Source organism: Mauremys mutica, chromosome 1 (assembly GCF_020497125.1).
Source record: "Mauremys mutica isolate MM-2020 ecotype Southern chromosome 1, ASM2049712v1, whole genome shotgun sequence".
NCBI classification, from domain to species: domain Eukaryota; kingdom Metazoa; phylum Chordata; order Testudines; family Geoemydidae; genus Mauremys; species Mauremys mutica.
This window is the reverse complement of record NC_059072.1, coordinates 308208947-308233432: the sequence shown is the minus strand read 5'-3', so window position 1 is coordinate 308233432 and position 24486 is coordinate 308208947. Positions and strand designations below refer to the sequence as shown.

Sequence of the window (24486 nt, the reverse complement as noted above, 5' to 3'; positions counted from 1 at the left end):
TCAAGGTGAACCCACCTACAATACAGTATATTGATTTTTATTCAGAACATGTTGAATGTACTTTCCGAAAACATCCATTTTATATTTGCTTTTCTGACTAAGAGGCACATTGCAAAAAAGGGGGCTCCTGTATAACTATTTGACCAGTATTAAAACACGCTTTAACAAAATGTGAGCATGCACACACATAAAGCACATGTACCTTTTTGTTCTTGAGATCACTGCTGTTAAACTTAGTATAGTCTTCTTCTGCTTCCACAGGTGCATCTGAGAATTTCCTTTTCTGAAATGTTAGAGTGATGAAGTTGCTCTGTCAACCACTACTGTGATGTACACACATTGAACATTAAAGCTGAAAAGGCCTGCGGGCTTTCTGGTGTAAGCTAGACACTGAAATGGCACAGGCAACTGAACAAGTAATATGCAATATTCATAACAGTCTCCTCAAGAAACAGGAGGATAAACAGTCTCTCTTCACTATTCAGAGAAGTTTGGTTAGTTTTGTAGGAAACACATTATCTTCTCTTTTGCCCACAGAAGACTGATTTATAGAATCACTTACATACACATTTGAATTTCCATCCTTTGCATTTAGTTTTTAATTCAGAGACTATTTGACTCATCTTTATGGATTAGTGCTGGAAAGTATTATCTACTGGCCAAGGAACAGGGGACAAAACTCAAGTCCTCATGGTCTCTTGGGAATGGAAAGCACCAAGCAATCCTACACTGGGAACAATTTCTAATCTGTTTGTTGTGTACAACCTCTCTTGGGATCATTACCTTCCACAATCTGGTAACGTTCATATGTTGACTTGTTTGACATACATTCACTTGTTTGACATACATTGACCTGTTTTTGCTCAATGCTCTCCAATTTTAGTTCAGTGACAATCTAAGAGCTTAACTGTTCAAGTTGCTAGCTATCCTTAACTACTATTGAAGTCAATGAAACACAAGGGAGTTCAGCACTTGACATGATCAGGCCTTAAGAGTGCATGTTTTTTCCCTAAGCTGTGTGTATTTGGCATTTCACAAATGAACTGAGTGCTTTTTTTTTTTTTTTAAATTTTCAGAGACAATTACCATTGCCTTAATATCCTGTGAAATCTGAGCTGCGGCCTTTCTAGTTTCTGTGCCAGAGTGAGTGATACTGCAAGTAACTTGAATGGTAACCATTCCATTTTAAATCTCTATTTTTCACTCTGTTTATTGGGACTTGTGCTCTCTCACTCTGGCACAAAAACCAGGTCTGCATCTTAGATTTCTCAGGCCCTTAGGACCAGATCCAACAGCAGCTTTTTTTTTTTAGTTCAATCGGAGTTGGAGCAGGCCCTTTGGGAGCTAGTTTTCTTAAATGCTGCACTATAAGAACATTTTTAAATGACAGCCTAACAATAAATGATGATGTCCCTCTTTTGGAATCTTCATGTTTTTAACTTTCAGTAAAACTTTTGCAGTTCAGCTCTAAGTGATCTTAAGTATTTTGCATGGCTATGTATTATGATCTGTCAGCACCAGACTTCCTACCCTGAAAAGATATAGTGATTACAATGCAAGATTGGTGGTTACAATTAATGGGATGGTTGGCATATGTCACATGAAGAATTCAGACTTCCTCAAAAAATCTTGTAATGAAAGAGTTAGCTTTGTAATATCCCCCAGCTAGTGGACATTTGTAGCTAAACTCTAAGGCTCCTGTGTCTCTCTCCCTTCGGAAATTTATTTTAGATTATTATTTAACAAACAATTACTTTGTATTAGTAAGACACATATATCAGATCTGTCTTGATTTGTAGGAACCATACATTTTGTCCTTACAAACACCTTTCTTTCACATAAAAGAAATTTTAAAATAAGCTAAAACAGAAGGTTTAAAGCAAATCAGATTTCACCTAATTTATGCCTTGGTCCTCTGAAGCAGTGAGATAAAAACATATTAAAGTAGCATTTTAGGCCCTGAACCTACGAAGATTTACACATGTGCTCAACACACCGTGAGCAGCCATGTGGAAGTCAATGGGACCACAGACATTATTTCACAGTCAAACTATTGAACAAAATTCTAAAAATGGCTTTAGCTGTAATCACACTGCTGATTATTTTTAGAAGTCACTAGACCTTTCTAAAAAGAGATTCTCAGCACTATCCAAACAGCATAATAGACATTCATATACGTTGTATAATCCACATCACAAGAACGCTCAACAGAGTTAGTGCAATACCTAATGAATATCACTTAGCTCAAGACAGAATCAAAGTCCACAGTTACTTCCATGTGGTTGGATAGGTGTAACTTTTATGAAAAAGACATGAGGTCATATAGTCCCATCAACCTACCAACAAGAGAGGCTCAAATGTTTTGATTTTTCATTATAAAACAGGAAAAAAAATTATTGGCAAAAATTGTTCCTGGTTTTTGACTAGCTACAAAGATGACTGAAATTTTGATGAATAAAAAAATAGAAAAATATTTGGCAACATTTTTGTGATCCACCTTCCCCTATATTTCTGATCAGTGCTACTACAATGCAGGTTTGCTCCTTACTGCGTATTTTTAATGCCTTGTCCAGTCTAGTTTTAATTGCCTCAAACATTTGAGAGAGACTAATTCACAACAAAACATATCCATCAAGAAGTTTTATTGTTATTCTACCTTAGTAAGATAGGGAAAATGTTATTTTCCTACCTTTAGTGGGGGATCTGCTTCTGGACTTGTAAGTTCTGGAAGCCTTCAGAATAAAAGATTTTAAGTTACAGTTTTAATATAGAAACAAATTAATATATTGGAATAAAACTTTTGAATATGTTAACTTCAAATTACATTCCTCTCCCACAAAGAAAGCATCAATGCTAATCCCATCAGTCACCCTCAAAATATTTTCCACTTCATTTCATATTACTTTTATGACACACTAATGATGAGAGCCAAGTTTTCAAAAGAAGTGGCTAGCGGGGTGCCCATTAGGTTTAATCCTCTTAGGTGACAACTGAAAGGGGCCTGAGTTTCAGAAAGTGTTGAGCAAACACCCTCTGAGAATCAGTCCCCTTTAATGGTGTCAAGTCGGACACCCAAAACTGAGGAAAACCCAAATCACTAGTTACTTCTGAAAAGCTTGGCTATGATCTGTGAAAAGATATTTTATGGACATTTTACACTTCTGAAGGATAAACTGCTAGTACATTCCTAGGCCCTGATCCTACAATATGTTGCATGTAGACTGCACATGCACAGAGCCCCAACGAAGCACCAGGGGATGCCACAGTCTTCTTGCAAACAATGAAGTGCAAGATCAGGGCCCTAATCCCGGATTACCTTCTGAATTCACCTATGACAAATATAGGTTAGATTTTAAATTAAGCCCCAGAAACATTGCGTTGGGATGGAGATAGCATTTTATTGAGTGAGAATAGAGAGGCAGTGTTGCTTAATAGCCAAAGCACTACAATGGAACCCAGGAGTTCTAGGTCCTATTCCTGGCACTGAAACTAGCCTATTGGGTGACTTGGGTAAGTAACTTTACCTCTCTCTGTCTCAGCATCTCCTCTATAAAATGGTGATAACAACGACTTTTGTAAAGCATTTTGAGAGAATGGATTAAAAGTGCTATGAAGGGCTATGTATTATTATTATAATTATTAGTATATTTCTACTAGCAAAATATGCTGTTTACATTCACAATGCCAACCTAGACTTAATAAAGAGAGCTCCACTCCTCCTAAGAATGGCCATACTGGGTCAGAACAATGGTCCATCTAGCCCAGTATCCTGTTTTGCGACAGATGTATCAGAGAGAATGAACAGAACAGGACAATTATTGACTGATCCATCCTGTCAACCAGTCCTGGCTTCTGGCAGTCAGAGGTTTAGAGGCACCTAGAGCACAGGGAAGCATCCTTGACCATCCTAGCGAATATCTATTGATGGATCTATCCCCCATGAACGTACCTAATTCTTTTTTGAACCTGGTTATAGCTTTGGTGTTCACAAAATCACATGACAAACAATTCCAAAGGCTGATTGTGCATTGTGTGAAGAAGTACTTCCTTTTGTTTGGTTTAAACCTGCTGCCTATAAATTTAATTGGGTGACCCTGGGTTCTTGTGTAATGTGAAGGGGTAAATAACACTTATTCACTTTCTCCAAACCATTCATGATTTTATAGATCTCTATCATATCCCCCTTAGTCATCTCCCTTCTAAGCTGAACAGTCCCAGTCTTTTTTTAATCTTTCCTCATATGGAAGCTCTTCCACACCCCTAATCAATTTTCTTGCCCTTCCCTGTACTTTTTTCCAATTCTAATATCTTTTTTGAGATAGAGTGACCAGAACTGCACGTAGTGTTCAAGGTATGGGCATGCCAGGGATTTATATAGTGACATGATATTTTCTATCCCTTTCCTAATGGTTCCTACCACTGTTAGCTTTTTGACTGCTGCTGCACTTCAGCAGATGTTTTCAGAGCACTATCCATGACGACGCCAAGATCTCTTTCTGAGTAGTGACAGCTAATTTAGACCCCATCATTTTGTACATATAGTTGGGATTATGTTTTCCAATATGCATTACTGTGCACTTATTAACACTGAATTTCATCTGCTATTTTGTTGCTCACACACCGAGTTTTCTGAGATCCTTTTGTAACTCTTCCCAGTCAGCTTTGAACTTAACTATCTTAAGTAATTGTGTATTGTCTGCAAATTTTGCCACATCACTGTTTATCCTCATTTCCTGATCATTTATGAATATGTTGAACTACACTGGTGCCAGTATAGATCCTTGGGGGACCCCGCTATTTACTTCTCACTATAGTGAAAATCGACTATTTATTCGTACCCTTTGTTTCCTATCTTTTAACCAGTTACTAATCCATTGAAGAACTTCCCTCTTATCCCATGCCTGAAGAACCTTTGGTGAGAGACCTTGTTTCAAAGTCTTTCTAAAAGTCCAAGTACACAATATCCACTGGATCACCTTTGTCCACATTTGTTGATACCTTCAAAGAATTCTAACAGGCATGATTTCTCTTTACAAAAGCTGTGTTGATTCTTCCCCAATATATCATGTTCATCTATGTGTCTGATAATTCTGTTCTTTGCTATTGTTGGCACTGAAGTTAGGCTTCCTGGCCTGTAATTGCCATGATTGCCTCTGGAGCTTTAAAAAAAAAATTGGCATTACATTAGCTGTCCTCCAGTTATCTGGTACAGAGATTGATTTAAATGATAGGTTACATACCCTAGTTAATTGTTCAACTAATTCATATCTGAGTTCATCCAGAGCTCTTGGGTGAATACCATTTGGTCCTCTGACTTATTACTGTTTAGTTTATCAATTTGTTCCAGAACTTCCAATACTGACACCTCAATTTGGAACAGTTCCTCAGGTTTGTCAACTGAAAAGAACAGCTCAAGTGTGGAAATCTCCCTCACATCTATGTAATGAAGACTGATGCAAAGAATTCATTTAGGTTCTCGGCAATGGCTTTGTCTTCCTTACGTGCTCCTTTAGCACCTTGATAATTCATTGGCCCCTCAATTGTTTGGCAGGCTTCCTGTTTCTGATATACTTTAAAAAAATGTTTTGCTGTTAGTTTTTGTGTCTTTTGCTAATTGCTTTTCAAATTCTTTTTTGGCCTCCCTACTTATACTTTTACATTTGACTTGCCAGAGTTTATGTTCCTTTCTATTTTCTTCAGTAGGATTTGACTTCCTCCTCCAATTCCTACCCTCCTCGGATATTTAATAAGTGACAAAAATATCTCTCTCTATCATTCACTGTAACTTAATGGTCAAAGTTATAGTATTCAATAGAAAAGGTCATTTGCAGAGCAATGTGTGTCATATAAAGCTAACAAATAATTAAAACAATACTTACTGCAAGTACTTAGATAGCTCAACACTCAGATCTTCAGGAATATATTCTGATATTAAACCATGGGCATATCGTATGTAGTCATCTGAAAGATAAAAAAAAAAAGGTGATTTGGGGAAGAGAGTGCATCCATGTTATACAGTCTCAGGACTCCTTTCCAATCCATGCTCCTGTATGTCACTATAACCCATGATGATGAGCTACTGCTAAGAAACTACTAACAGACACGTGATCTTTCTCTTTGTTGGGTAGTTTATGTTATATGACACTTGTAGGTTTAATTAAAAAGCAAGGAGTTGCTATGCTTACTTTGTCAGCACAGATGTTATTAATCTCTGTGGCATGTACTTTACAAAACCTGTTTGCTTTCTGAGAACACTAAATATAATGTATTTTTTCTGCACAATTAATTTTTAAAAAATGCTGCAGAAGTAAAAAGCTGACTCAACAAAATGTGTAATCATTAATTTTAAAGCATCTGGATCCTACAATTATTTGGCAAGAGTTTCAGTACTAAAATATATTTCTGGCTTCAACTGAAAACAATTAGATGAGACAATGAGTCTATTTCAAAGCCTTGTACTTAATGTCAGTATTTTATGAAAAATGCCAAGGCATATCTAAACATCACTGGCAAGACAGGATAATTATCTGTGGAAACATGAACTACTAGAAGCTGTTTTCAGGACAGGAACTCTTGCTATAAAAGTTTTTCTGGAAATCAAACCTTTGGCAACATGAAGTCCTAAAACATCTCTTTTTCTGTCCCCCTCCCCACAAACAAGGCTTAGATCCTGCAAACTCTTCTGTCTGTGAATAACTTGATGTCAATGAGGCTATTAGAGAGCAATTTTACTCACATGCATAAATGTTGGCACAAGCAGACCCCAAGCCAATACCTTGCCTCTTAATTAGCCTTAAAACAGCCAAGCACTTCAACCCCCCACCCCATCCCCCAGAACTATATGGAAGCATATGGTAAACCAGCTCCCAGAGTAGCAAAGATGTATTTCTCCTGTGTCAGAGATGGTTTGTTACACACAGTTACATGAAGTTTTGTAATAGCATGAAGGAAATTGGCACCAAAACAGATAAAATTAATAAACTGGCCCCAGTGTGCACATTTTAGCTATACCGACACCAATTTCCTGTGTGCTTTACAACAAAAAAAAGCAGATTTGTTTCTCAAGTATTTCCTCCTTCCTTAACCCCCTTTAGTATCCAAAACCATAAAGGAGTGGTCCAGATCCAATACACTGATTTTGAACTTCACCCTTATACCCAATCTATACCTAAATAGAGATGTTCTTGTTATCCTGCTCTTCTTTTTATGGCACTGAATTGTTAGGTCAAGTCAGTTACTACAGCAACTCTTCTGTCAGACCCAGATATGAAGCTACATCACCCGTGCCCTCCAGAAATCTTTACTGGCTTCCTTATTTATTTAAAAATCCAGTACAGAGTTTTCCAAGGAGTTCCTGCTGCCACCCTAACCCATAACCTAACTCTTAACCTGCTGCCAGCTTTTCCATTTATTCAGGCCATTTGCTTCTCTTCTCAAATGTCAGAGAATTTTGTATCTCCCTTCCTTGTCTTTGCTCAGTGGGCTTCTTCTCCCACACTGCTCTCACCATATGAAATAGCCTCCCTAATAGCAAATCTCATCTCAAATCCCATCTCTTTTCCCTGGATTATATAACTCCCAACCTTCCTCTCTAATAAAACATTCAGATCCTAAATGCTAATCCTTCCTTGCTTCCCTGGTACTCATTCTCCCATTGGATGCCCTACAACACTTCTGCCTTACCACACCAATAGATGGTATCTGGTGGTTATTACTGTAATCTACACAGCTGCATTTACAGGTAGATAGTGAAGATTTCTGCCACACTCTTGAATCAGCAACTGTATGCAAAAATAAATTGCATTCTCTTATCACTGAATGATGATAAAAAATAAGTGTTGAGTAAGTTCCCTTTGACTTTCTGCCGTTCCCTTTGCTACATACAGTAGTTAGAGACACTTTAGAACCTCCTCCAAAACTGACCTACCTTCAACCCACAATATTCGCTCCTTCCATGTAGTTCTTTTAAATCTAGACCCCTTTCAATGGCAAAACTATAATAAAGAATATACACACCTTCCTGTAAGGCAGGAGGATACAAGAGAAAACGTAGATTGAGACTAACAATAAATTTACCAAAGATAATGGTTAAATATAGAAAAAGATGGACCTGATCTGACAGTCGCAATTTCCTTTTATTTAATATTTTTGGAAGTAATAAAAAGTTACTGTTAAGATAAAGGCACACAAGTCTCTCAGCACCACCTCCTTTTTGAAAATATATATTATAATGCACCCCCTATAAAACTGTCTAGATGTCTCAAATCTCATTTATGCTTTTTCCTTTGATATCATTACTTGATAACTCGTTTTCCACATACTCAGTACTCAGAGTTCAAGAAGCCTGCCACGATTACCTGCTCCTTGTTTCCTTATTTTTAGATTGCATGCAGGCTTCTGAACCTCTTGGTAAAGTGAATCATCTCCTTTGCTTAATTTGCTCTAATAACTTTCTGAATTTGAATTTCTTCTCTTCAAATTTTGATCTTTTTCTTCATCATAGTGCATATTCTGAAGGGCATATCTAGGATATTTCATAATCCAACCCCTCTCAGACATTGTCCTCAGGAAAAATGGTGATCAAAATAATGGTGAAACTTTACAACTTAATGATTATGGTAATAACACTAACTCTTTGGGTGGGGTTTTCAAAATCACCTAAATAATTTAGGAACACAAGTCGTAGTGGCTTTCAGTAGGACTTGTGCGCACAAAGGCACTTTTGAAAAATCCCCCTTTATATTGTGTATTCAATATATTATTAAATCATAATTTATATTATGTGCATATATATAATAGAACTATGCCTATACATACTGTATAGAGATAATTCATATTTATTATACTAAGATAACATAAGATGCACATTCTCTCTCTGCATAATCATTGCACAGGAATATGATCCCAACTTGAGTATTTGTTCTCTGAGCACATCAATGACTAGGGATGGTTTGCTGAATTGGCGCCTCAATTAGATCTCACTAGAAGCTATTCAGAACCCTTCTCCCTGTACATTTCGTACATTATACAGTTACCATATTTCAGGCACCACAGAACTCAAAACAGTCATGGCACCACTACAGTAACTATACTAAAAACATTTTGGGCAAGAAATATTTTTAAATGTTTACAAATCATTTAAAATTATTGTTAGATTCTAGCTGAGCATCTAAGCTGCAGGTATCTTATTACATAAAGATCTATTTCGTTACAACTACACTTAGTTTCCTTACCTTCTTTAACATCTGTGATTTGTTTGCCGCTGATAAATGTAGCCAATTGCACCCTTCCACCCACACATACATTGCTGCTTTTAAGTACTTTCACTGTCTGGTTGACCTATAAGGAGCCACAGATTGAAATGTACATAACAACGTTGATTTAGACATGTGTTAATACAGTGAAAAAGCCCTTGTAATTTGGTTTAAAGCACATAAAATGCTCAAGTTATGAACTGTGATGAAACTTAATATACATCTATAATGACTAGCATATGATCTTGAAAAATTAAGGATCCAGGGTGTTCTGGCCTGCTGCCTTTGAGACATGGCAGCTAGATTTGCAGCTCCACTGAGACAGGCTGGAATTTACAGTTGGAGCAGCCATGGATTTTACAGATGATTCATGCACCTGCTCAGAAAAGCAAGGGTTTTTCCATTTCTATTGGAATGGGAATGGAGTCCTGAACGGGAATGGAATGTAATCACCAGGATTCTGTAGGCCAGGGCATTGTCAGATTCAATATAAGAGAGAGATTGTCAATAGAGGTCACGGAATCCGTGACTTTAACAGACCTCCATGACTTCTTTTGCTTCAGCCCATAGGGCTGGAGAAGCTGTCAGGAGCAGCAGTGGGGACGGAGTAGTGGTCGGTGGTCAGCCCCTGCCACAGGAGCAACAGCTGGGCTGAGTCAGCCCCCGGGGCAGGAGAAGCTATCAGCCCCAACCCAGGAGCAGGGGCGGGAGCAATGGCCAGCCCCCGGCGGGGTTCCAACTGTTAGTTCCCCCCCCCCGGTATTTTTAGTAAAAGTTACAGACAGGTCACAGGCTTTCTTGAATTTTTGTTTATTGTCCATGACTTTTACTAAAAATACTCTGAGAAAATCTTAACCTTATCAATAGATCAAGAACAGTATAACAATACAACAGGCACCTGCAAAAACATAAATATTCAGCCGTTGATGTGAAAATGAGTATCAGAGATGTGAAACTATATGGGCTCCTCCAGTGATATTTTTCCTTAGAAAAATTCCATCAACCCACACCAGTACTTATTTTAACAGGCAAGAACACTATTGTTATGCCCCCTACCCCTTCCATGACCATGGCAAAAGGTGGGAAGTAGATTATGTACTCGGGTTGGTAAATGTTAATGACAATTTTTCCTGGCTCCCTTACAACTTGTGATTGACATACATTTAATCATTTTCTCTCATGGATGCCGTTGCAGTAGATCTATTCTGATTAAAATAATCTGCTTCTTTGTGTACAGCAGCGTGGACCTGACCCAGTACAATCTCTTTTAGGCACAGGGAGTGCGGGCAGGCTTGTTTCACGGGTGATGCATAGTTGCACGACCCCAGCAGTATTAGGGGAGACAATGTAGAGAGGTCACGAGGAACAGAGCTATTGCATCAAATCACAGCAGTGTCCAAGATGTGCTTCCCTCTATGTTTGGCCAGCTCTGCTGGCGGCTATGGGCTAGGGAGGGAGAAATGGTCATAGCCTTGCCTCCTTCCCATGCTTTAAAGCAAAGAGCAGTCCCTGAGCTCATGGACAGCATAGAAATAGCAACTGTAGCCTACTCTGGACCTTTCTGTGCCCGTGCAGGGACCAGCCACAGTCTGGTTCCGTCTAAGAGGGAATCTGCTAGAAATCTGCTATTTCCTTAACACTTTATATTTGTCACATTCTAAAGTATGACAAAGCAAAAGAGAAATATAATACCTTTTTCTTTAACCACTTCAATGTCTTCTCTTGGCTGTATTTATAAAATTTCTTATTGCCAATTTCTGGGATAAAACAAAACAGGGGAATAAAGTCATAATTGGTTTTCATTTTCAATACATTAAAAACTCAAAAGATGCACATAAGGCATGGAAGTTATTTCATAGTTTGCACGTCATCAGGGTAATAATACTGAAAAATATTGGAAATGCGGAAAAACAACACAGCAAGCTGATGTTCACAAATCCATGCAACTTGATAATTAACCCTAACCCAGCAAAGCACATGCATTATTTAAGTATATGAATAGTTTCAGTCCCAGTGGTTTCAAAAGTGGCTTCAATGAGACTATTTACACGATCAAAGTTGAGCACATGCTTAAGTGCTTTGCTGGATCCCTTTTGACACATGCCAACAGACGTTTACATTTATAAGTAATATGGTCACAGCTGTTTTTTTCGTCTCAGGTTCAGTTCCCAATCAATTTGTTGTTAAGCCTCATGTCTTAAACCTGGATTTTGTAAACAGATGCATCTGGCAGCAAAGGCAGAAAAAATAATGATTTATAACAACATTTTATTGTCCTTCCAAGCATTCTCCCCCAAAGACTCATAGGATGGTGTAGCCTTCACATTTTCTTTTTCATCACCTCCTCCTGCTTCAAAATAATTTAACATAAATGTCAAAGCAAACAAGTTGTAATTCTTAAAAAAAAAAGTGAAACTTGCAGATTATTTGGGGAAGGTTATCTTATCTATTATTTCTTAAGCACAATATAAATTAAATATGATATATGTATTAAAAATATTTTCCATATCTGCAACTATGAGAGCATAAACAATCATTGCTGATGAATGATTAGTTATCTGGGTGTGCTAGGGCAAACGGGCGAGGAAATTACAAAGGTTTCAGGAAAATTTCAACATAGAACTGCACACTAAATTAATAGTGCATAAAGTCAGGAAATTGAATGAAATGTTTAATAAGATGATATAGGAGACTTTAGAACACACAACAGTTCAATCGTGCTCTTTAACAGGTATTTCAACAGGGTTTAATAACCTAAATAACATTACCATAAATACATCTGTTTTAAGTAATTTAAAATGTCTGATACCATACATAAGAACATAAGAACGGCTGCACTGGGTCAGACCAAAGGTCCATCTAGCCCAGTATCCTGTCTACCGACAGTGGCCAATGCCAGGTGTCCTAGAGGGAGTGAATCTAACAGGTAATGATCACGTGATCTCTCTCCTGCCATCCATCTCCACCCTCTGACAAACACAGGCTAGGGACACCATTCCTTACCCATCCTGGCTAATAGCCATTAATGGACTTAACCTCCATTAATTTATCCAGTTCTCTTTTAAATGCTGTTATAGTCCTAGCCTTCACAACCTCCTCAAGCAAGGAGTTCCACAAGTTGACTGTGCACTGTGTGAAGAAGAACTTCCTTTTACTGGTTTTAAACCTGCTGCCCATTAATTTGGTGGCCACTAGTTCTTGTATTATGGGAATAAGTAAATAACTTTTCCTTATCTACTTTTTCCACATCACTCATGATTTTATATACCTCCATCATATCCCCCTTAGTCTCCTCTTTTCCAAGCTGAAAAGTCCTAGCCTCTAATCTCTCCTCATATGGGACCCATTGCAAATCCCTAATCATTTTAGTTGCCCTTCTCTGAACCTTTTCTAGTGCCAGTACATCTTTTTTGAGATGAGACCACCACATCTGTACGCAGTATTCAAGATGTGGGCGTACCATCGATTTATATAAGGGCAATAATATATTCTCCATCTTATTCTCTATCCCCTTTTTAATGATTCCTAACATTCTGTTTGCTTTTTTGACTGCCTCTGCACACTGTGTGGACGTCTTCAGAGAACTATCCATGATAACTCCAAGATCTTTTTCCTGATTCGTTGTAGCTAAATTGGCTCCCATCATATTATATGTTTAGTTGAGGTTATTTCTTCCAATGTGCATTACTTTACATTTATCCACATTAAATTTCATTTGCCATTTTGTTGCCCAATCACTTAGTTTTGTGAGATCTTTTTGAAGTTCATCACAGTCTGCTTTGCTCTTAACTATCTTGAGCAGTTTAGTATCATCTGCAAACTTTGCCACCTCACTGTGTACCCCTTTCTCCAGATCATTTATGAATAAGTTGAATACTCCAGCACTAGGTTCATGGAGTTTCTTTCCCTTCCTGCAAACAACCAACAATGCTTTATTTATGGTTCCTTCCGCATTTCCTTCTTTGAGGTTTATCCTGCCTCTTTCAAATTGCATACAAATATCTAATTGTTATGTACTTTTTGTGTGTGCATAGCTGGGGTTGGTGAGGGGCTGGGGGAATGTTACATACAAGATATAGTTTAATTTCACCTCGACCATTGTAGAAGAGTAAAAAAGTAAATATTTTTACATAGCAAAAAAGAAAAGAAACTCCAAACACTATGCTTCATTTTATAACTGATCTGTTGCAGATAAAGTAGTTAGCTGCGATATTGGTGGCTACAGCCTTTTGGGACTCAAAAAAAAGTTTTTAAATGGGTCTTAAAAGAAAATAAGTTTGATAGAAGCAGAAAAGGGATAAATGAACCTGTTGCTCAAAAAAACTAACATGATTTGGTTCCAAGAATACAATGTACAATTTTTGGATTTCCCTTATCTGAGAAAGTTCGAGGAGAGGACATCCTCTTGCCATCCTCCCCCAATCCATGTTGAAAAATCGTTCAGGACCAGATTTCCAGGCAGAATTCCCAAACAGCATGAATCAGAGTGACTCAGTTAGGGAAGGAAATGTAGAATTGTGAAGCCATTTTCATTAAAACACATGAAAAATAATTACATTGAACCCTTCAGAGATCACTTTGTTTGAAAGTACTTTATGCACTTGACAGTTTGTACTATTAAATACTAGAAACTGGCAATATTTGAGACCTCTGAAGAATTGAAATGAGTTGTGAAAGTCACAAACTGCTGACAAAAGGATTCAATACTGGAACATGGATTTTACATGTAATGCACATTTGATATTGGTGAGAGTTAGCGACTGTGTTTGATAATATGAGAATATATTGGAAAGGCTTTTGTTCCCTAATGTGTCTGGTGCCTATAAAACTGGTCTGAGACATCTGGAAAGATTGGGTTTGAGAAATACAAATGGAATATAAGTGGTTCTACAATTAAATAATATGTTCAGCAATTGGGTAATCGCTATGTATACTTGGAAGTTTCCCTGATGTATTGTTGAACAAACTGCCTAAAGCACATTTTAACATCTATTTTCTCAGTGTTTTCCATAACTCAAACTCATATGGCCCCTTTTTTCCTACCTTCTGGGAATACAAGCTTGGCAATATTACTTAGCTATTCTAATCAGGTAAGTTTTCTTGGCTCTTCATATTAATCACATCAGACAAGATCACAGTGCAACTTTTGCCTTGCAAAACGAAACAAAGAGTAACACTCACAAACTGAAGTTTATAACCCTTCATTAATCCTTTTCTATCATAGTCTCTCCCTCATACATGAACTTATTTTGAAACAATCCTCCTCAACCAGATCTAGTGAACAGAAAGAAGTAATTTCCTCTACCAACGAAGCAGGTGAATGCAAGTTCAGAGTGGTTTTTACACAGAAACAGAACTCTGACTGCTTCAGTGCCCTGGCCGCTGGGTGCCAGGCAGGGGGACTTCTTAATGTTAGCCCAGCAAGTGTAAACTATCAGTGCTCTAGGTTCAGAATTTACTATCCGGATTCCCAGTGCTAGTTATGCTTTTTTTTTTTATTTGTTAAGCACTGCCACCATGTTCAGTGCTGTCCACAACACAAATACTTCTTGCCCCAAGGAGCTTACTCTCAAATAAGGCAGAGTACACAGAGCAATGAGAGGCCTTAGAAGAGAAGCACTAGATTCTTTAAAAAAATGCATTAGTCATAATACCAATAGTTCTTGTGAACACTAGAGAAAGTAAGTCTTTAAGAGTGATTTGAATGACAAGCGAGTAGTGGGTTGGTGGAAAGGAAATATGAGATGTGATGAACAGTCCCGAGTGTATTTGTTACATATTAATGTGTGTGGTGCTGTAAAAGAGAAAAAATAGCTAAAGTTCTTGCTCCAAGATACAATCCATAAAACAGACACAAATGGGACAAGCAGCACTTGGAGACCCAGAAATGGTTATGACTAAGAATGTTGTATAAAAACCACTGAATTAAAGTCAATCACATTTTTACATATTTCAAAACAAAATATAAAGATGCTGGCTTTCAGAGTTTGTTGCCAGCTGCTGAAATGGCTATACATTATATAAAATTATATGCATACATATTTTATGTATAAACAAAAGTAAATAATTCCCATTTGTTTAAAGGAATAAAAGCGCTTCCCAGAGGTTGCTTTGTTGTACTATAACTGCATATATTATTTACAGAACTAACACTGAGATAAGGTTAAGGAAGAAGAACTTTTTATGGTAACCAATATTACATTTTTGCTATGAAATAATAAAATTTTATATATATTTCCTAAGGGCTACATTGTGATTTGTACTAGGCATCCATGCAAGGGAATAACCCACTCCCTCTTATTACCCCTACACAGACTTCCTAGTCTGGGTGGCTCAGGAGTAAACCAGGTTATTCCCTCAGTGGAGTAGGTGGATAGAACCTTGGCTTCTCCTCCACTCGTTGACCAGCATGGGGGTGGGGCTGAGGGGACTGTAATTTACTTTTGGTACAAACCAGCAATAAAATTACCACCACTCCAGAGCAAGGAGGAAGCAGGGAGAAACAGTGACCAGGAGGCATATCTGTGTGTCACACAGTGCCTTCTAGGGTTACTCATGGGGTAGCGCAGATTTTGCGCCACCCCCTTGTCTAGGCTTTTGTGCCCAAACTCACAATCTAGCTCTAAAGTAAACAGTCATTCATATCTGCTAAAACTATGTGCAGTGTGAGCCTTTCTGAAGAGTTAGTTTTGAAACCAAACAAAATAATCGGCAACTCAGAACGGTAAATCTGAGCGCTGACCTGGGACCCAATCCTGTGAGATGCTGTGCACCTTTGACTACCACTGAAAGGCCTCTACAGACAAGACTTCCTGCTTTCATCCTTTGACGTGTGTATCATTTCTTTAGTCATTTACCCTCTTTCGCAAGCTAAGCACAGTTTTCCAGCCAGGCCCACATCTGGGTTACTTTATTTGTTGTACGTGTAACTGGGAATAGTAAGGACACTTTCTCCTTTCTTAATGAAAGTTTACTTTGTATCCCACAATTTCTTTCATCTATGTCGCCAGGCTGAGGCTAAGGAAGACAGAAATCTAATCTCTTTCCACCCTTGCTTTATAATTAAATCCTCTCATTTCTGGCTGCAGCCAGCATCCATTCAGTATTCCTGGTCTCAACAAATAGGTACCCCGATATAACGCTGTCCTCGGGAGCCAAAAAATCTTACTGCGTTATAGGTGAAACCACATTATATAGAACTTGCTTTGATCTGCTGGAGTGCGCAGCCTCGCCACCCCAGAGCACTGCTTTACCGTGTTATAGCTGAATTCATGTTATATTGGGTCATGTTATATCGGGGTAGAGGTGTAGTAACAGTGTTATCAGTATGTTCTTCTTTGGTCCTGCTTTCTCACTGCAATAAAGGTGACTATTTTCAATGGAAGCGTGTCCTACTTTATGTTCAAATGAAGCTTTTTAGGAAGAAATGGCTAAACACATGCAACACAACCCTTACCCAGAGAGGACACAACATCATCTCATATTGTGAGAATATATCTGGTTCCCTAAAAGTTCAACATGCCTCTCCAGGTTACTGTTAAGTTACATGAAACAATAAGTGATACAAGTTTTAGTATTTTTCTTCTGTTTGTGGTGCTTACTGTTCCATTGTTACTTTTCAATTCTTTGGGAGGGAAGATTTAGGCAGTGTTACAAGGATAACTACCAAAGCTGTCAGTGACAACTGCAGCCTACCATGGCTAGCAGGAATTGGTTGAAACAAGCCTTCTTGTTCACATACTGTAGCGCCTTGTAGGTGCTTTACACAGCATAGAAATAGAAAAACTGGTTGATTTTTTTTTAATGGAAAAAGGCCAATGTGGAAGATTCTGTTTTCTCTAACTTCTGTATCCTTCTTGAATGATTACCTCTCCATTCAGTCAGGAGGTCAGCACAGAAGGGGGCCCCTATCTGAAAGACAGGACCCTTCGGGATTTTTACAAGTCTTAAATTTTCAGATGATATTGCTATGAATTATGAAGGCTCTTTTCCATGTCTGCCAAGCTTGTGCTATGAAAAAAGCCATGCATTTAAATGTATCTAACAAACATTTAGGGCCATATGTTGTCCTCAACTGACACATGAACTCCCAATAATATCAATGGGAATTCTGTGTAAAGATCAAGGACAGTATGTGTATACCCTTGACAGATGGAGTTGATTCAGGTTTTTTTTAATGCAGTTTATCACCTCATTCTACCAACACTCCTTTCAGAACAAAGCTCGCAATAGCAGACAACTGCTGACATTTTTTAAATAAATTTTTCTTTTTACTTAATTTTAACACTACACCATAAGCTTGTGCAAAACTATAGGAACTTGTGTTGTCTCTTCTCCTTTCCTGAAATGCCTCTAACAGCCATTCATTCTCCCTTTTCCCCATCCCAGCTTGGGCCTGCTCACTCTCCATATACTGTGCTTGTAATTCACAGGGACACTGGTGCCACTGCTCCTTAGTGGACCATCCAACTGGCAAAAGAGTCACTCCAAGACCCATGTGATGCTCACCAACAGAAAAAGAGATATTGCTCACAGGATAAGGGAACCATATCAACTTGAATGATATATCATTTTTGATGCCACCAAATGGTGGAACTGTATGCTACTAATTTAGAGCTGCAGTATATAATTTCAGCCAAGTGCAACACCTTTTAAAATACTGAAATAAAGACCACTTTTAAAAGGAAGCCCCATCATTCCTTAAATAACCACTGAAGTGCAGCTCTACTCTGAGTCAATGACATTGAGGGGGTTACATATTTATTGTCTCAATGTTTTTCAGATCAAACCTTTATAAGTGAAAAGCTGGTTGTTCTACTTGCCAACCCTGCAAACTCAATCTAGGATGTAAACACAAGATAGGTTCTTTCTATCACACATATCACCCAAAGTAACAGAGCTTCTACACACTCAATTAGGCCTTCAGCAATACCTGTGCAACTGCAATATACAAGTGTAACTGAGTAAACAATTCTGTTGCTGATGCAAAACAAGGAATAAAATCCAGCTCATTCACTTGTAATTTGGCAAAAACAGCCCAACTACTTTTTTTTTTATTGCTAAGATCAACAGATATAACTCACAAAATGAGGAGCATGGTAGTGCTATTATTACATAGTCACTTTTCAGCGTAAACTCGCACTTTAAAAAATCTTCAAGTCTTCCAGTAGAGTACAGTTTCGATGAACCTTTAGTAAGACCCCTCCTCTACTAAGAAAGCACTCTTTTGCTGATCCCTGATTTCACTGTAGTTGTGGTGGTGATAGTTGCAGTCACAGAAATGCACAGCTACACACATACACAGTAAAAACAAATAGAGTCGTACCTGAGATATAAGTTATAAACAAAAGAGAAAGGTTTAATTTGCCAAACATGGCAGTTACTTTATGGAGGGAAAACTTTTTGCAAATTTAGGAGAATGATCAACCACATGAATGGATTCCAATAATAAAATGCAGCAGGACATGTGGCAGATTACACTGGCACACCAAAGATGCTTGGTGAAACAAGACGTAAAAGCCAGTGCCTAGTGCTGTTGGCTTAGTTTCAGAGTGGCTTCTAGTCCCACTGTGCAGAGGTTAACTGACACAAATAAATATACCCTTCAGAACCAAACATTAGCTGAAGAATTAGTCTGTTAGCTAAATTAACATCCCAAATTTTGTACCTTTTTCTTCTATCACATGATGTAGCGAGTCCATAACTCCTGCACACTGTAGCAACATCGTACAGCTAGAAAATTCTGAATCAATCACAACTTGATCCAGTGGTTGGAACTTTCCTTTCTGAAAAAAAAATCAAAGGGATTATAGAAACATTACTGTCAACAATAGCAAAAATATAATAAACCATTAAATGTTTTATGGCTAAAGCCTTAAACCAAGGATTACAAAGGCTGGATTGCTAGTAGTATCACGACATATTCTGTTTACAGAGCAACAAACTATAAAGAAAGATTTCAAAACCATAAATACTTACAGAGTACTGAACTTTTCACTTAGTGTGCTTAAAAAGGTCCAGTTTTAAAACATCACGGAGACAAACAAATGCAAAGTACAGAGGGTTTACTTTGGAAGATGACAGCATGTTACAGTAGTTAATGTGTACCAACAGCTTTTCTAGACACAACCTGCTGGATTACATTCAACATCATAACTTTCATTCAAATTTTGCTTTTTTCCTTTCCATAAAGAGGAATCTCAGAGGAGCAGTGCATCTTAAAGAACATAGTACTAACCTTTCATCTCTGGAAAGTGAGTTCCAGTTTGGCCTAAAGTCTTACATAAAGTGGTTTTGGCACAGCTTAAATAGCACTGTACATGACAGACCCATCAAACAAATCTCGCCTTTGCTAGACATTACAATGCATAATTATTCAGCACAGTTTGGCACAATTGGCAGCTTTCCCTTTGGAAATCTCCCTGAGCACATCAGTACAAAGGCTCAGTTAGCTCTCCATCCTTAGAGTGAATGGTCTCTAGGGGCCAAAGGTGAAGTCATTATGCTGGTCAGGGTGACAAAAAAACACTTGCGTAAACCGCATTCATTATTAGAGAATAATCTCATTGGAGCAATCAGAGAATTCATAAAATAACCAACTGAAATTTACAAGGTACAAAACAAAACAAAGGATTTCTATTTGTTTCTAGTGTAGAAAAAAGTAGAGATAATAATCAAAATAAAACGATTACAAGAGTAAAACAATACATTTATATTAAAATTAATCTGTGGATAAGGTTTTCAAAAGGCTACTAAATCTGAATGAAGTGTGGTACATGGAAAGCCATTGAAGGTATTCTTCTATAACTGTTTATAAGAATGTGGACTACTATAAAGACTGTGATGGCCTATAGTACTATAAAGCATACATATTTATGGTTACACTATCATAAAACGATGAAACATTTCTGACACAATATAGGTTAAATTACTGGTTAGAAATATCAAGCAGGTGTTGACTGCTGAAAGAACATGCATAAAAGATTTTGTATCCTCAATCCACAACTTAAAAGCATAAAGAAAATAATTCCCTCCCATCCATATACTTTTTATTCATTAAAAGAGTAACAGGGAATCTTAGAGGGAGAAACAAGAAATAGGTACTGAAGGAAAGAGAAGCCTTTCAGATAAGTAACCTGAATTTATTGCCTCCACTTAGCATGAATGAAGAGTGGCATTTAAATTCTTCCAGTTAGATAAACTAGTGTCCTTGGCTCATGGACAAGAGATTACATTAATTAATTAAGTGCATTTTCCTATTCTTCCTGATGTACTGTAGTTTTAAATTGCACATGAGAATTTGCAGAGCCATGTGATCAATTCATTTATTATCTGCCTTGGATTACTTAAGCATACCTTTGCCCATAATCTGCCATTCCAGGATTTATCTACATTCTAACCCCTGTAACTACTTCAAACAGCCACCTTTTTCATTTAAGATCAACTTGCCATAGAAATGTTTCCTCCTCCTCCCCACAAACCTGCGGGTTCCCCACAAAAGTTGCATCTACCTCTGGCTCAGGACAGGTACTATTCAGTCCTACACAAACAGCAGCTTATCAGTTCAAACTCCAGTATCTCCCAGCTCTACAGGCCTAGACTCAGGCGCTTTATGATGACAGGAAAGAGGAGATTCTCTGTTTCCAGATGGGAAGTAGCATTCACTTCTGGCCCTGCAGGGCTGCAACATAAATTACTTTAAAATGGTAGTACTTTAAAGTTATTTTAGGTCATGTCTGGAGATGTTTCACATATATTAATTTTAATATTGCTCCCTCTTTGAGCCCTTGCAGTGCGGTGTGACACTGACAGACTGATCAATTGGTGTATGAACCATAACTCCTCAACAGAAGGTACTGAAATGATAAACAGGGTCAACTCCCTGTAGACAGTTATCAAAGCCATGTTAAGTAGACTAGAAACTCTGATATGTTTGCTTATACTGTTTGAAAACCAAGAATAGGTTATAATATTTGTCTGTGTTTACCTATATCTTGTTAGAAGTTTAACAATGTGATCTAATTCACTTGTAGATGCTAAAACTCTGTACCTGTCTTTAATGATTCATTACTGTATTCTATTGATTCAGAGATCAAAAAGGGATACTATCATTTAGATGCGACTTTTAGTGTAATAATATTATTGGTTCATTTTTCTTTGAAACTTGTAAATTCCACATAAGTAAACTACCTGTGAACTGTTTGAATGGTTAATTGCCTTATGCTAATGAATACAACTAGTTACCAGGAAACAGAGATCAGCTTCAAAGCAACAATATATATTAGCTATTCCTCATCCAAGAAAGGCCCTGCTGTGACCATGGCTTGTTCAGCTATAAGAGAAGACTCGGGCCTGACGGGGGCTGCTGGAAGCAGCGCGAGCCAAGGGACTTACTGGCTGCCGCTTCCAGCAACCCCCATTGGCCTGGAGCAGTGAACCGTGACCAGTGGGAGCCGCGATCGGCTGGACCTGCGGACGGGGCAGGTAAACAAACCGGCCCTGCCCACCAGGGGCTTTCCCTACACAAGCGGCGACCCCAGTTTGAGAAACACTGTTCTAGAAGAACTTTTTGCAGATCAGCAGCCTCACCATCTCTGCTATGAAACAGACATAAGAACTTTACTCATATCTGTATGTATATTGATCTTTTAACCATAACAATTCTCTTCTCTCTTTTTATTAATAAATCTTAGATTTAGTTAATAAGAATTGGCTCGAAGTGTGGGTGAGATATGAAATATTCATTGACCTGGTGGGCAATGCACCTGCTCTCTTGGGATTGGTAGCACTTTATATATGGTGAATAAGGTTTTTAGTAACCATCACTATATTAGACTTGGCTGTCTGGGTGGGAGCCAAAGGCTGGATTGCTTAAAGGGGACTGTATTTTGGTTTCTTGGTAACCAGTAAGGTATTACAGAAGTTGTTTGGTTACTGGTTTGGTGAGTTCTAGTTATAGAATAAAAAGACAGTTACCTTTTCTGTAACTGTTGTTCTTCAAGATGTGTTACTCATGTCCATTCCACAATAGGTGTGCGTGCTTGCCACGTGCACCGGTGCTGTAAGTTTTTCCCCTAGCAATACCCGTAGGGGAGCGCCCCTAACGGCCCCTGGAGTGGCGCTGCATGATGCTGTATAAGGGGCGCTGTGCGCTCCCCCCACCCTCACTTCCTTCTTGCCAGACAACTCCGACAGAGGGGAAGGAGGGCGGGATGTGGAATGGACATGAACAACACATCTCGAAGAACACCAGTTACAGAAAAGGTAACTGTCTTTTCTTCTTCGAGTGATTGCTCATGTGCATTCCACAACAGATGATTCCAAGCTATATCTGTTGGAGGTGGGTAGCAGTTCACAGACACTTGGGATGGAGCACTGTTCTGCCAAACCTGGCGTCCTCCCTAGTCTGGGAGACGATCGCATAATGCGAAGTGAACACGTGGACCGATGACCATGTGGCAGCGCTACAAATGTCCTGGATAGGGACGTGAGCCAGAAAGCTGGCCAATGAGGCTTGCACCCTTGTCGAGTGCGCCCTCACAATCAGCGGCAGGGGAACTCCCGCCAGGTCGTAACAAGTAGGGATACACAAAGCGATCCAGTTGGAGAGCCACTGAGTGGAGATAGGCCGACCTTTCATGTGTTCGGCCGTGGCGATGAACAGTTGCAAAGACTTCCTGAACGGTTTTGTTTGTTCCAGGTAAAAGACCAGAGCTCCGTCTCACTTCTAGCATGTAGAGGCAGCACTCCTCACTAGACGTGTGGGGCTTGGAACAGAGTACCGGAAGGAAAATGTCCTGGGTCATATGATAGGCGGAGATCACCTTAGCGAGGTACGAAGTGTGTGGTCGGAGCTGCACCTTATCTTTATGAAATACGTGTACGGGGGTTCGGAGGTCAGGGCCCGGAGCTCCGAGACCCTCCTAGCGGACGTGATTGCCACAAGAAAGGCTTCTTTCCATGAGAGATGGGACCAGGAACATGTAGCAAGAGGCTCAAATGGAGGCCCTGTCAGCCTGGCCAGAACCAAGCTCAGGTCCCACTGAGGGACCGGGGGTCTAACATAAGGAAAGAGGCTATCCAAGCCCTTAAGGAATCGACTGGTCATGGCGTGAGAAAATACTGTGTGGCCCTGCACTGGTGAGTGGAAGGCCAATATCGCTACCAGATGCACTTTGACAGATGAGGGCACTAGGCCTTGGGCTCCCAGATGAAGGAGGTAATCCAGTATAAACTGGAGCAGAGCAGCCACTGGTGAGATGCTGCGATCTGCGGCCCACCGGGAGAACCTAGACCATTTTGCCAGGTAGGCCTGACGCGTGGAGGGCCTCCTGCTTTCCAGGAGGACTCGCTGGATGCTCTCCCTGTGGCCTAGCAATCGAGCAACCACGCCGTGAGGTGGAGGGCTGCCAGGCTGGGGTGGCGGAGGTGACCCTGGTCCTGAGAGAGAAGGTCTGGGCGGGTTGGCAGCAGCCGTGGGGGGCCATGAACAAGCTTGTACCAGTGCTGCCTGGGCCATGCTAGGGCGATCATGAGGATGCAAGACCTGTCTGTCTGTCTTGACTTTTTCTAGGACCTTGCTGGTCAGTGGAATTGGATGAAAAGCATATAGAAGCTGACCCAACCAGGACAGAAGGAAGGCGTCGGAAATCGCGCCCTTGCCCAGGCCCCTCCTGGAGCAGAACCGAGGGCACCGGTGGTTCTGCCTGGTCATGAAGAGATTCCACCTGAGGAGTGCCCCACATTTGTTGGGAGGAGAAGTCCTGGCTCAGGCGATCCACCTGAGAGTTCCAGATACCCAGTAAGTGGTGGGCTTCCAGGCTGATATTGTGGGCTATACAGAAATCCCATTCCTGGAAGAGGGCTGAAGAGAGAGCTCCACCTTGCCTGTTGATGTAGACCATCAAGGCCGTGTTGTCCGTGACAACGCTGACTACCCTGCCCGTAAGGCATGAGCGGAAGGCCACGCAGGCCAGACCAAATGCCCTGAATTCTTTGACATTTATGTGCAGGGCTAGATCCTGTGTGGATCTCCTGCTCAAGTAGGCTCTCGTGAGAGGGGTCCCTGAAGAGGGATAGGGAGGGAGGGCGGGTGGGTAGGTGGGGTAGAGAGAAACTGGAGGGTATAGCTCCGGGAGATGATGTTGAGGATCCAACGGTCCGAGGTCAGTTGTGACCATTCCGGAGGAAAGAGCATAGACGGTTGGAGAAGGATAGGTCAGGCGGATCCGTG

The 24486-nt window shown here is 39.6% G+C and overlaps 1 protein-coding gene across 2 annotated transcripts in view; it reads right to left on the bottom strand.

Annotated features, from left to right (window-relative positions):
* The window catches only part of RNASEH2B (ribonuclease H2 subunit B), a 58842-nt gene that overhangs the window by 7977 nt on the left and 26379 nt on the right, over positions 1-24486 (bottom strand). Inside the window, exons 5-10 of one of the 2 annotated variants that reach the window (XM_045014436.1) lie at positions 18922-19039; positions 10947-11011; positions 9234-9339; positions 5880-5961; positions 2690-2732; positions 203-283 (exon numbers count right to left, since the gene is read on the bottom strand). In XM_045014436.1, the coding sequence (XP_044870371.1) occupies positions 203-283; positions 2690-2732; positions 5880-5961; positions 9234-9339; positions 10947-11011; positions 18922-19039 (495 nt within the window). The remainder of the gene's footprint in view (positions 1-202; positions 284-2689; positions 2733-5879; positions 5962-9233; positions 9340-10946; positions 11012-18921; positions 19040-24486) is intronic. The other variant, XM_045014442.1, reaches the window with a different exon arrangement.